This window comes from Chanos chanos, chromosome 15, assembly GCF_902362185.1.
Source record: "Chanos chanos chromosome 15, fChaCha1.1, whole genome shotgun sequence".
In the NCBI taxonomy this organism is placed as follows: Eukaryota; Metazoa; Chordata; class Actinopteri; order Gonorynchiformes; family Chanidae; genus Chanos; species Chanos chanos.
This window is the reverse complement of record NC_044509.1, coordinates 585001-599346: the sequence shown is the minus strand read 5'-3', so window position 1 is coordinate 599346 and position 14346 is coordinate 585001. Positions and strand designations below refer to the sequence as shown.

Here is a 14346-nt window from a genome sequence, read left to right as displayed (position 1 = left end):
GCACAAAGCACTGTACAGCTTCCAGTTTAAACATTACATTCCCGCATATAATTATTTTGAGTAACAATACGAGATCAGCAAAATATAATGTCGTATCATGTAAATACAGAACATCCCGACTTAAATTAGCGTTATTAATCGCAATACCTCCACAGAATGAAACCACTCACCTGGTGTTATGGAAGTCTGACGCCACATTTCCATAAATTGGACTCAAATTCGGACTGGGCGAGCGGAAGCCCGTGTGCAGGGCCGGGTCCATGCTGGTGACAGTCGAGGGTGAGAAAAGGTGTGCAGTTATACCGAAATTCGGACAAAATGGAGGCGGAAAGAGGAGGCTGAGTATATTTGCACTGGACACTGTCAAATAAGATCCCAAAACGTCACAGAAACAGAGTTACACCTGACCAATAGACGGCGCGAGAAAAGGCAAGATCAAACTGATTTTTATAAAAACCTAGGAATGTTGTTTTGCCCCTCATATGATGTATGAAGAGAGATCGTCAGTTTGTCTAAAATCTGACACACAGGGAAAGGGGAGTGACGGACACAGGAGGTCAGAAACAGTGTGAAATACAAAGCCATGAAATACATAGACCAAAAATATGAAAAATCACTATTTATCCAGTCAGAACCAGAATAGAATATGAACAAACCCACGGCACCTATGGATGCAGTAGTCATCTTGCCGATCATTCTCCACCAGTACGACTCATTCACTGAAAAAGAAGACTGGTTTCAGTTTCGTGTGTCTTGTATTCCAAACATAGCAGTCTCATCTCAGGTCCCTCTCTCAGTCATTCTCTCTGATCATGTTTTTAGTGTTGTGTGTTTCTGAAGAAATTTGTCATCTGAACCACTGAGCGTTTTTTTCCTCTCTCTCTCTCTCTCGCTCCTTCGCTTCATTGTACCAGTTTAAACTGCACAGTCAACTTCCTCCCCTGCACTCCTCACTGATTGGCAGATAATACAGACTCGTCCTCTGTGCTCTGAAAAAGCACAACGGCTCTTTCTTTTCTTTTCTTTTCTTTTATTTTAGTCTCTTCTCAGTGAGCTTAAGTGTAGTCGGTTTTGTTTGTTTATTGTTAGAGTTGACATTGGCTCTATCGATGACTTTTTCAGTTTATGATGAAGAACAGAAGATTCCCGCCAGATCTGTCACATGTTGCCTGTGCACCAGTGTCCTCGTTTGCCTAAATGTAAACTGCCTGGAGACAGTGGTGAAACTCAGAGACAGCCAACCATCTGCTCTGCATGGCCACAGCAACACACGCCCAGACACTGACCCATCAACATCCAACACTGTTAAATATTAAGTTTATACCAAAACACACATTTACCCCTATAAGAGGAAGCTCGGTCTCACTGTGTCTTAATTTACACAACTTTAAAGAGAGAGCTCCATTTGACCCTGTCCTGAGGCTGAAAAGATGAATGTAAAGCATTCATGAAGGTTTGGAGGTAACAATCATTTTCTGATCGTAATTACTGGTCATTTGTCTCTCTTTAGAGAATTCACCATCTGTCAGCCACTTCGGGGAGGGATAGGCAGAGAGAAAGGGCAAGCGTGGGGACGATAACCCTGGGGGTGGGAGGGGCCACATCCCACATCAGTAAATACCAGCAATTCTCTGAAATAGTTTTTGTGGTTTGTGGTCCAAACTGGATATGCTGTACCAGTGTAAACGAAGAGTTTATAACACATGTTTGTGTGAGTGAAAACGGAAGTCTCTCAAGAGTCTGGAGCCACCACACAGTCCCATAGTGTAGGCATGCCTCTTTCTCTCTCACAAACACACAACAGGGCACTGTCAGGGCGCAGGCATGGTTTCTGTCTCACACACACACACACACACACACACACTCATGCATATACAGTCAGTGTGGTGGCAAGTTTCTCTCTCCCTTTCTGTTTCTCTTTCTCACTCAAACACACACACATAAAAGACTCTTCTTTCACACAGGTATTCTAAAAATATTTATATAGATATTATATGTGGTGGATTTTTTTTTTCTTGAAAATGACATCATGTGACAAACCTGTCCTGGTTTCACTGATTCATACTCCTACCCTTATAAGTAAAGGCTTGGCCCACAGCCTGATTGACGGCATCTTGCTTTATTTAGAAGGCCAGTCCAGCTTAATCCAGTATGGGCCAGAGGTATCCAGAATGTGTCTTTTTTCCGGCCTGTGGGATGACATCTGGAAGATCTTGGTGATTTCCATGAACCTAAGAGAATGAAGTGACTACTGTGATATCATAGTGTAAATAACTGGACTCTTACATGCAACCCAAAAGAACACCCAGCTCACAGGAAGTGATGTCAGATTTGGCCTTTATGCAGGGCTTACTTCCTCCAGCATCCCAAAATGTCTTTTCCGTCAGTCATGACACTCAAACACACCAACCAGAGTAGTTCACACCCATTTTGCAAAAGTTTTTTATTGGACTTAAGCCAGACCAGATTTTTTCTTGATGAGTGTAAGCTTTAAAAAGAAAAAGGATTAGCACAACAGCACAAAAACAATAAAGAAGCAAAAATTAAACAATAAAACAAAAAATATTAACAAAATGACTAGTCACAGAGAGTTGCGTTTCAGGGGAGAGAAATGAATTTGACATATAGAAGTAAGGAGCTCACGGAAGACCTTTGTCAAGACCTTTTCTAGACCTGGCTGACTCATCTCAGAAGTGTCCTGTTAAAACATGTAGACAGCCCTGGAGAAGTCTCTCACAGAAAAACACAAATTAAACACAAAGACTTACTCATCAGACATTCACGCAAACACCCAGCTGTAGCATAGATGGAGGAGAACAAAGCTTGAGGTATTTCGATTAGCATGGGAGGGTATCGTGACAAACTACAGGCAGGCTATGACAGCCACATAGTCCACATACTTTAGGAGACTTATTGAAGAGAACCAGAATAATTCCAGATTTCTGTTTAGCACAGAACTGACTGACCAGGAATTGGGTAGATCCTGAACTACACATCCCCTCACAATGCAGTAGTGATGACTTTTTAAATGTACTTAGCGGTGAGGTTGAGGACATTAGGATGAGAAGTGGAAGCAGTAAATCTCTAGTTGCAGCATCTCAGCCAAATGATACCAGTATAGCCAACCCCCCTGAAAAACAACATTTTCTTTTCCCCACTGGGCATGATGAACTTAGAAACAACATCAAAATCCTAAACCTGTATACTTGATCCGGTGCCAACAAAACTACTGAAAGAGTTACCTCCCGCAATTTCAGAAAAGTTACAAAACATTGTTAATTCCTCTCTAAACCCTGGACACATACCTAGCACATTCAGAATAGCAGTCATGAGCCCACTTATTAAGAACCCTGATCTTGACCTGTGTGATCTGAATAACTATAGACCTTAAGTTCACGTCTTCTCTAACCTTAAGTTCATGTCCAAAGTAATAGAAAAAGCTGTGTCCTTTCAACTGTGCTCCTTCCCCCAGAGAAATGGTGTACACAGAGACTTTCAGTCTGGATTTAGGCCCCACCATAGCACAGAGACAGCACTGATTAGAATAACTAGTGACCTACTTTTGTCCTCTGACCATGGATGTATCTCACTACTTGTATTACCAGACCGTAGTGCAGCATTTGACTCTGTAGACCACAGTATACTGCTGGAAAGGCTTGAGAAGCACATTGACATTTGTGGACAGGCATTAGGATGGTTTAAATTGTACCTGACAGATTGCCACCACTTTGTGTGTCAACGGGGAGCTGTCAGATATCACTGAGGTTAAATATGGTGTGCCACAAGGCTCTGTTTTAGGTCCCTTACTGTTCTCCTTGTACTTGCTAACATTAGGAGACATTATCCGTGAGCTCGGCATTAACTTCCATTTTTATACCGACGGCTCACAATTCTCTAGATTAGCCTATTGTATTAAGGACAATAAAGACTGGATGCCCAGTAACTTCCTCCTGTTGAGCTCTGATAAGACTGAAATATTTGTCCTTGGACCTAAGTCCTCTAGAAATAAGTTGCCTGATCTTGATTTCTGTTTAGATGATCTCAGCACCATATCATGCGCTACAGTTAAGAATCATGGGGTTGTGATAGACAGTGACCTAACATTTGTTACCCTCATTAGTAACATAGCAAGAACATCCTTCTTTCATCTCTGTAATATAGCAAAGATAGGAGCATGCTGTCCTTGCATGATGTAGAGAAGTTAGTTCATGCATTCATTACATCTAGATTAGACTACTTTAATGTACTAATAGCTGGATGTCCTGTCATGTATAAAAACAAGCTTCAGTTAGTTCAGAATGCTGCAGCTAGGGTTCTTACAAGAAACAGGAAGTGTGAAAATATTAGTCCAATATTATCCTGCCTACACTGGTTGGCTGTTATGTTTCATCTTGATTATAAAATTATATAAGGCTCTTAATGGTCTAGCCCCCCTGTCTAAATGACCTCTTAATTTATATCTGGAATTTATGTATTTCTGTAAAGCCACTTTGTGACAATGTCCATTGTTACAAGCACTATGCAAATAAAATAAAACTGAAAATTGAAATTGGATGACCAGAGTCAGTCATTTACTCAACAAGAATTTATTTCATATGCAACAGATATGATCAGACACTGAAAATAAACACTCATTTCATCTTGAAGTGCTGTTTTGCTTGAAATTTAGTTTCTTCTTTTTCTGTTCAAATTAATTTTAAAATGCCCTTGAAAAATATATGAATCTCGGATTGAGCATCTGTGTGTGTGTGTGTGTGTGTGTGTATGTGTGTGAGTGTGAGTGTGTGAGTGTGTGTGTGTGTGTGTGTGTGTGTGCACGCGCGCGCATGCATGCCTTTGTGTTGGGGGGGCTCTGGGGGGATCCCAGGTCCTGAGAAATGTTTCTGTTTGACAGATCAGAAACATACACAAATTCTTGGGGAAAAAACGGTAGCATTATGTAATAGATTCACAACAATTAAAATATCCGTGATGGATTTTAGTGATTACACATAGCTGCTTCACTTTGTTTTGAGAAAACAGTTTCATTTTTTCATGGATTTTGGCTTCTTCAGCAGAGGATTCTCACCCCTGCAACAAACCTGTCTAAGAATGATTTACCCTGGGTACAAACAAAGATTTAGCCGCTAAGAAGTTAAAAACGCCATGCAGCACACACACACACACACACACACACTCTCACACACAGACACACACACACACACACACTCTCACACACATATATTCTGACACAGTTAGCATCATGCCTCCTTCCCTCCCAAACAGGTGATATATTCTCTACTGTTGTGACAGAGACGCCGTTCTGATTAGCTGTTTATTTGCTGTGGTGACAAAGGTGGCGATCTGATTGGCTGGTTATTTGCTGTGGTGATAGAACCTCTGTCCTGATTGGCCATGAGCGAGGTAGGGATGACGAGCAGCAGGCTGAGTTGAGCTCTGAAACGTCGTCTATCGGAGGCAAAGAGAAAGAGAGAGAGAGAAAGAGAGAAAGAGAGAGGCATGGGAACGGAGATATTAAAAGTGAGTGAAATGAATACTGGTGTTATAGACACATGTAAATGTCTGGATAAATCCTGGTCTATGTGTAAACCCTGTGAGTTGATATCAGAGATGAGGATCAAACAGTTTGGTATATGCCACACAGGCCCCTAGTCACTGACCAGTTACACTGTGACTTACACAGGCCACAGATAACAGACAGTCCTCTATCAGACAGGGCAAGGCTAAGACTCTCTGGACCCATGCACGCCAACCTCAAAAACATACAAAAACATACAAACACACACACACACACACATAGTGTTTATGTGAGCTGAGCTGGTGTGGGCTGTTGGTGGCAGAGAGAATGGGCCCGATAGTGGATTAAAATCCAGACATCATGAGGGGTTTAGAGGTCAGTGTGTGCTCTGGAACTGGAGTCAGGGTGAACTGCATAACTGTTGTTTTTTTCCGCTCTACTCAGTCAGCTCTGCTCTACTGATCAGACACTCACTGAGTTTGTGGATGGTGTCATCCTAAAAACACATCATCATTAACACAGGGAAGACACTCATTCACTACTTGACATGGGCACTGCTTTTCAAATTAAAACAAAATTAAAACAACTGCTCAGTCTCAACATGAATCTGCATGTTCATTATTGTGATGTGCAATGGGTGCACCGATCCGACTTTTTCAGTCCCGATACCGATACCTGGGCTTTGGGTATCGGCCAATACCAAGTACCGATCCGATACCAGTGTTTAATTAGTAAGCTGCATCCCTCACTGTGTGGTAGAAACTGGGATCATTCTTTTATGTGTAAGGCAACATCAGGCTTTCTTAATTTTGTATAACAAAATGTAAGAATATGTAACAAATATATATATGTATATAAATTTACTTAATAGTTATTTGTTACTAAAATAATAAATATTCGTGCACCAGCAACTTAGTAAAAAATCTTCAAAATTAACAGGAATTACAATTCAAGTGCAAACCTTTTAATGCAGCAACAAATTAGTTAGGAATTAAAATTCGAGTATAAAACAATACAACTGCATCAAATGAGAACGAAATGTAAACATCAAGTCACAAACTAGGCTAAGGAGGAGGCCCTCGTCTTCAATGACTGTCAGGGGTGGCTCACCCAGAACAATGAATGCGAGAACCTTTTTTGTTATTTCTGTCACTTTCACACAAGTTTCTCGCGTCTTTGCAAAGCATCTAACAAAGTCAACTGCTTCTCTGAATCGTGCCCCTTTTTTGTTTGGTTGAAGTCGTGTTCTTTGGCATGATGCTTAGGCTTGATTGAGTTGGTTGTGGTATACTTTGGCATGATACTTAGGCTTGATTGAGTTGGTTGTGGTATACTTTGGCATGATACTTAGGCTTGATTGAGTTGGTTGTGGTATACTTTGGCATGATGCTTAGGCTTGATTGAGTTGGTTGTGGTATACTTTGGCATGATACTTAGGCTTGATTGAGTTGGTTGTGGTATACTTTGGAATGATACTTAGGCTTGATTGAGTTGGTTGTGGTATACTTTGGAACGATACTTAGGCTTGATTGAGTTGGTTGTGGTACACTTTGGCATGATACTTAGGCTTGATTGAGTTGGTTGTGGTATACTTTGGAATGATACTTAGGCTTGATTGAGTTGGTTGTGGTATACTTTGGAATGATACTTAGGCTTGATTGAGTTGGTTGTGGTATACTTTGGCATGATACTTAGGCTTGACTGAGTTGGTTGTGGTACACTTTGGCATGATGCTTAGGCTTGATTGAGTTGGTTGTGGTACACTTTGGCATGATGCTTAGGCTTGATTGAGTTGGTTGTGGTATACTTTGGAATGATACTTCAGCTTGATTGGTAAAACTGATAAAAAAAACCAAACAAACAAACAAAAAACAATAAATTAAAAACTTGCTGATCAAAATGTCCGGGGATAATGCTCATATAGAACGTAGCGGCTCTGTTGAATTGAAACGGCTCTGTTGTCTGTGTCAGAAGCCCTAAAGGCAGCCAGAGCTGCAGGTCAGTCCTCAGTGCTCGTTCTGCTGGACCTATCAGCTGCCTTTGATACAGTCAACCACCGAGTCCTGCTATCTGTCTTCTCAGATTTGGGCATCTCAGGCAAAGCGCATTCTTGGTTCAAATACTACCTCGCTGGGCGCACTTTCAACGTATCCTAGCAAGGACAAACGTCCACGTTCCATTGCTTCTCCACAGGGGTGCCCCAAGGCTCGGTTCCAGGACCCCTTCTCTTTGCAATATACACCACCTCCCTGGGTCCAGTTTTCCGCTCGCATGGCTTCCTATCCCACTGCTACACAGATGATTCCCAGCTATACCTATAATTCCCACCACATGACCCCACGGCCTCGGTGCGGATCTCGGCTTGTCTCTCAGACATATCCACTTGGATGAAAGAATGCCACCTTCAGCTAAATCTCTCCAAGACCGACCTCTTATTCATTCCAGCAAATCAATCTATCCATCACAATATCAATATAAAAATCAACTCTTAATCCCTAACCCCAACCAAGGTAGTGAGAAACCTGGGTCTCATGACTGATGACCAGCTATCTTTCTCCAACCAGGTTGTGGATGGTCTTCCGGCCGTGCTGCTTCGCTCATAGGGAAAGTCAGGCCCTACCTGACTCAGTATGCCACCTAACTCCTGGAACCAGCCATGGTTATCTCTTGGTTCGACTACTGCAATGCCTTTCTAGTGGGTCTCCCAGTCTGCACAGTGAGACCCCTACAGATGGTCCAGAATGCGTGGTGCGTCTGGTTTTCAAACAGCCTAAGAGGAAACATGTCACGCCGCTACTTATCAACCTCCACTGGTTACCCACGGCCACCCGAATCAAATTCAAGTCACTGACGCTCGCTTACAGAGTGACCTCTACGTCTGCACCCATCTACCTGAACTCTCTAATACAGGCTTATGCTCCTTCTCACTCACTGCATTCCTCCAAGGAACATCGTCTGGCATTGCCAACCCTACACACAAGGCAATCTCAGTCCAGACTGCTTTCATTTGTGGTTCCCTGATGGAACAAGCTACCAACTATCATCCGAGCAGGGGCATCCCTGTATATCTTCAAGAGCCTCTTGAGCACCTAAGGTGCTCTTCTATGCCTACTGTCCTGCTTCTAACCTGAAGAAAATTCGCACTTATTACTTCTTGCTCACACTTAGCGCCTACTCACAGGACTCTCGCTATTCTGGAGCTTGAACTGTTTCTCCCACTTGTCAGTTGCTTTGGATAAAGGTGTCAGCTAAATAAATGTAATGTAATGTAATGTAATGTAGCCATAACGAAGGCTTTAACGGGACATTTGTGTTTTGACAGCGTCGCAAGCTGCAAAGACACATTGGACACGTTTGATTTCAAGTTGGTAGCAGTGTGCTTTCAGATGTTACACGTTACAGATGCTTCATAATTGCCTACATTTTAGCAGCAAATGTTGAGGTTTTGCTTAATCGTTACTGTTCATTAAACAGTCAAACTGATTTGAGGTCGTTGTCATTCTTTCATCAACCTAGGTGTACATTATATCTGTGTTTGTAAGTTAAGTTTCAGATTTGTCCGGTGAAATCAATTCTTTCCGGACCCCGGACAGGCAAGAAAAAATCCTAGCGGAAACCCTGCTTTGCAGATATTTTAAGCAACCATAGAACTTGTTGGAGTGACTAGCGTGAAATCCCCCCAAACTGCTGACTCTTTGTTGTTAGCTCGCTCCATGCTACGTTAGCTCTCCTCCAAGCGAGATGTACGGCTCCGTCACTGCTCTTAATGACACGCGCACGGAGACGTAAGCATAGAATAACACAGAACTGAACAGATCGACCCCATAGATCGGCCCCATTGTCACGATACCTGATCCAGCTATTTGAGTCAGTATCGGATATCGGCATCGGATCGGTGCAGCCCTAGTGTGTCTAACAGTAAACTACAGCGAAGTGAGGATCTTTGAGTCGTCTGTAACTGGTGGTGTAAGATGAATGAAACAATGAATGTGCATACAGTGTACTCAATCATGTGGATCAGTCAAGATTTATATTACATTCTGTATAGTAACACCTGTCCATGCACAATGACCAAACCCAACCTGTGGCGAGTGATCACAGTAAAAAAGGGTTTGACACTAGACCACCCCAGGGACTACGGGAGGAAAGTGGCTAACGTCACTGCAATAGAAAACATTTCCTGAATTACAGATGGGTTGGTGGTGAGCTGGGGTCAGCTAGGGGCAGTTTGACACTCACTGTGTGGGGTGGCTGTGGGGGGGTCCCGTGCGTAAAGGACCCTGGGGAGGCTGGTCTGGGTGGATGGGTGTATGGCAAGCCAGACTGTCAAAAACAACAACAGAAAAGGCAAAAGAGAATAAAAAAGATGAAATAAAACAGGTGAATGATTGATAAGACTGATTAAAGAACAAACAGAGAGAGAAAGCATAAGGATGGATAAAAACCAGAGCAATAAAACTGGACTGGAGTCGAGTGAGAGGAAAAAGCCCCATCTGCAGTACACTTCATCCCTGTTTGCACTAAAATATTACAGTGCACTATTGCATAATATGACTATATTTACATCACCATGCCGCCATACTAACACTGGTTTGTTTACATTATTATTCTGGCTCTTTCACAATAGCCTGTATAGTCAGAATAATTCTTCTGTCTGTACAGGGAACTCTCAGTATTACATTACTATACTTTCACTATTACACTGTTCTCTTTACACTATACCACTGTAATCACGCAACTCCACCTCATTACTGCAGTTCAATGCTCCATTTCTACACTTATACAGGAATGGTAAAGCCCCGGTGTGTCCCTGTCCCAGTACTAAAACCTAACTGGGTGAACACAGTGCAACTGGGAAGGGCACTCCAAAGACGGGTTACCTTCCATTAACCAGTAACACAGATATGTCAGTGTGTATATGTGAGTGTGTGTGTGTTTGTGCCTGTATCTCTGAGTGTGTGTGTGTGTGTGTGTGGTCACCTTGGCAGGAGGAATCTGGGCGGTGATGGAGGGAGTAGGCAGTAGCCCTGTAGCCCCTGGGTGCAAGGCCTGTGGATGCATCGGCCTCAGAGTGCTCTGAAACACACACACACACACACACACACACTCATTACAGTACAGCATGTATCTAACAAACATTACACAAACCCAAACTAAATAAACACACTCATTTTAGCACACATCTAACACACTACACAAACGCACACCACACAAAAACACTCAGTTATACCAGTACACATCTAACACACACTACACAAACACAATCGGTCATTTCACGATACACCTAACACACACTACACAAACTCGTCTCTGCAGTGTAGCTGTGTTTGCTTCTGTCACCTCAGACAAAATCAAAGAGACAAGTCGTTCTGGAAGGACTTTGACGCAAAATAGTGAATTTAATCAGTGACAGAGTTTGTTTTAGGCTGGACGTTTTTTTGATATTTTGGTTACGACGAGGGGTGTAACGGTACACAGGAGCCACGTTTCGGTTCACACCACGGTTTGGACATCACGGTTCGGTACAACGGTAAAAAAGCAACATAACCCCCCAAATGCTAAAGGCTTGGTTTCTTTCATTTACTTTGAACACACTGTAGTGCAACTTACAGTTTGTTCCTCCTAGTGTTGTATAGTTCCCCCTGAGGTAGTTGGTACAGCCTGTAGTGCATTAAAGGTGCCATAGAATGAAAATCACGATTTTTCACTGAAATTCACTGAAATGAAAGCGCTGAGGAAACATTGCCAAAGTATGAAAACATGGATTCTCCTCCTATGGCCACATGATCTAAGTGAAGAAAACAAGCCTTTCTACTGCCTTCCGTGTGTTTGTGACATCACAACTGCATATGGCCGCCTACAGCGGCGTGTAGCCAATCGTAGGCTACTGTCAGCCAGCACTGCCCTCTATTATTCACTAAGAAATGCAGTTTACTGCTTACTACAATGTACCAGTAAACAAGAACATAAAGTCCCTGAAAACTTATGTCGTCATATGTTTGCACCACAGTCAGATCCCAAATCTTAGAACAAAACAAACCAACTATGAGAGAGTGAAATGAGAGACGGTTCAATACGAATACACGTACCGTTACGCTCCTAATTCTTACTGTTCATTAAATACAGGTACCGTTACGCTCCTAATTCTTACTGTTCATTAAATACAGGTACCGTTACGCTCCTAATTCTTACTGTTCATTAAATACAGGTACCGTTACACTCCTAATTCTTACTGTTCATTAAATACAGGTACCGTTACGCTCCTAATTCTTACTGTTCATTAAATACAGGTACCGTTACACTCCTAATTCTTACTGTTCATTAAATACAGGTACCGTTACACTCCTAATTCTTACTGTTCATTAAATACAGGTACCGTTACACTCCTAATTCTTACTGTTCATTAAATACAGGTACCGTTACACTCCTAATTCTTACTGTTCATTAAATACACGTACCGTTACGCTCCTAATTCTTACTGTTCATTAAATACAGGTACCGTTACACTCCTAATTCTTACTGTTCATTAAATACAGGTACCGTTACGCTCCTAATTCTTACTGTTCATTAAATACAAGTACCGTTACACTCCTAATTCTTACTGTTCATTAAATACAAGTACCGTTACACTCCTAATTCTTACTGTTCATTAAATACACGTACCGTTACACTCCTAATTCTTACTGTTCATTAAATACACTCCTAGTTACGGCACTGTGTCAGTTCTACTCTGATGTCACAAACACCTCATATACAGCCTAGCAGAGCCGCACATTTAAAACCGCACGCACATCAAAGGGTCACATGCACATCAAAGCGTCACACGCACATCAAAGCGTCACATGCACATCAAAGGGTCACATTTACACTGGGGTTCTGGACCTTATTTAAAATCGTATGCACATCAAAGTGTCATATTCAAACCACAGTTCTGGACCTTGCATCAGAGGCTGTGTGATCAGCCTTTACTGTTTTAACCAGTCAGTGGTCACTCTCAGTGCGGTCTCTGCTGTCGTAACACACACCACATCCCTGTCAAGTCTCTCTGTGTGACAAAGCTCCACCACAATGGCCAACACAGTCCAGGCAGAATCACTGAATGACTCCACCTCTTCATTAACTTTTACAGTATCACAAACACACCTTGGTCATCTCACAGTGGAGTCTCTCATTAATCCTGTGAGTAATGCCCATACTGAATCTCCATTCCCACTAAAGGTGTGATGGTTCTGAAACCGGGACCGAAACTGCAATACAAACATCCAAACATCGGTCTTGTGTCAAGATTCCTTCTTCCGTGCAAAACTTTTTTATGCTCTGATGGTCAGTCGACCGAAACGTCTGCGAATAAAGCGATACTTGACAAGATACAGTGTGCCGCCCTCTCTTCTACATTTCTGTGTGCGGAGCTAAATTTATAAAACTCAGTTTCTTCTCCGATTCCACAACGGAGCCGTAACTTAGCAACTGAATCAGCACATGTTCGATGACGCAGCCTCGTAAGCATGGCGACCGCAAAGCCAGAGCTTGAGGACCCTCCCGTATCCTTCAGGTCTCCTGTTTGGGAACATTTCGGTTTCCCAGTGAACTACAGTAGCAGTGGGCAAAAACGAGTGGATGAGATGAAGGCAGCGTGGCGGCATTGTTCAACTGAAATCGTGTAATGTTACTGGCAGTATGTCGAACATGATTACTCATTTGAGACGGTGTCATCCAAATGTGAATATCACCAGTACAAGGAAAAAAACAGAGTGGAGCGCAAACTGGAAATTACGGCCAGATTGCAACTGTTTACAAGTTTGTACAAGTTTATAGGTTTACAAGTAAATTGATATTAAATGAAAAGAAATTTGTCTTTTTTCACTGTAACGAAACCGTACCGAACCGTGACTTCAAAACCGTGGCACGTACCGAACCGTGACTTCAAAACTGAGGCACGTAGTGAACCGTGACATTTGCGCAGCGTTCCACCCCCAGTTCCCGTGCTTCCTCTCAAAATACAGACAGACAGGCAGCCAGACTGAGAGACAGGCACGTGTGGATACTCACAGAGTCAGTGAAGCCAGACTGCTGGTTGGCATGCTCCAGCTGCTTCTGAAGAGGGATACCAGCACTAGGGATAAAGCCTTCAAAGACACACACGCACACAAAGACACACACACACACACACACACACACACACACACACACACAGAGAGAGAGAAGGAGAGGGGGAGAGAGAGAGAAAGGAGACACAGAGAGAAAAATTATTAATGTTGGGAGAGTAAAGGACCGCTACAACAGAGCGAGAGAGAGAGACAGAGAGGGTGTGAGAGGGAGGGGGAGAGAGAGACAGAGAGGGTGTGAGAGAGAGCGAGAGAGAGAGACAGAGAGGGTGTGAGAGGGAGGGGGAGAGAGAGACAGAGAGGGTGTGAGAGGGAGGGGGGGAGAGAGAGAAAGAGAGACAGAGAGGGTGTGAGAGAGAGAGACAGAGAGGGTGCGAGAGGGAGGGGGAGAGAGAGGGAGAGGGAGAGACAGTGAGGGAGTAAGGGAGAGAGAGGGAGAGGGATGGGGGTGTGGTGGAGGTTTGTCATACTCACCTGGCTGGGAGCTGAAGTGACTATGAACTGTGTAACTCTGCTGGTGGGGAAGATACTGCATCGTCTGGAATGCTGACGCACCTGGACAGAGAGAGAGACAGGGTTCCCACCCATTTTCACTGACAAGATTCCAAAACTTTTCCATGACTTTTCAATGACTTTTAATGAATTCTCCTTGACCTTTCACGACCTGTACGTCACTTTTACTTGCCCTGGCAGATATAAGCGGCAATAACTATAATATAAATG

At 43.0% G+C, this 14346-nt stretch overlaps 1 protein-coding gene across 1 annotated transcript in view; it reads right to left on the bottom strand.

Annotated features, from left to right (window-relative positions):
• Positions 1-5161: 5161 nt before the first annotated feature.
• gps2 (G protein pathway suppressor 2) overlaps positions 5162-14346 on the bottom strand; it is a 16396-nt gene continuing 7211 nt past the window's right edge. The window contains exons 8-12 of the mRNA XM_030792810.1: positions 14098-14178; positions 13568-13644; positions 10499-10594; positions 9758-9841; positions 5162-5448 (exon numbers count right to left, since the gene is read on the bottom strand). Of these exons, the coding sequence (XP_030648670.1) occupies positions 5356-5448; positions 9758-9841; positions 10499-10594; positions 13568-13644; positions 14098-14178 (431 nt within the window). The 3' untranslated portion in view covers positions 5162-5355. The remainder of the gene's footprint in view (positions 5449-9757; positions 9842-10498; positions 10595-13567; positions 13645-14097; positions 14179-14346) is intronic.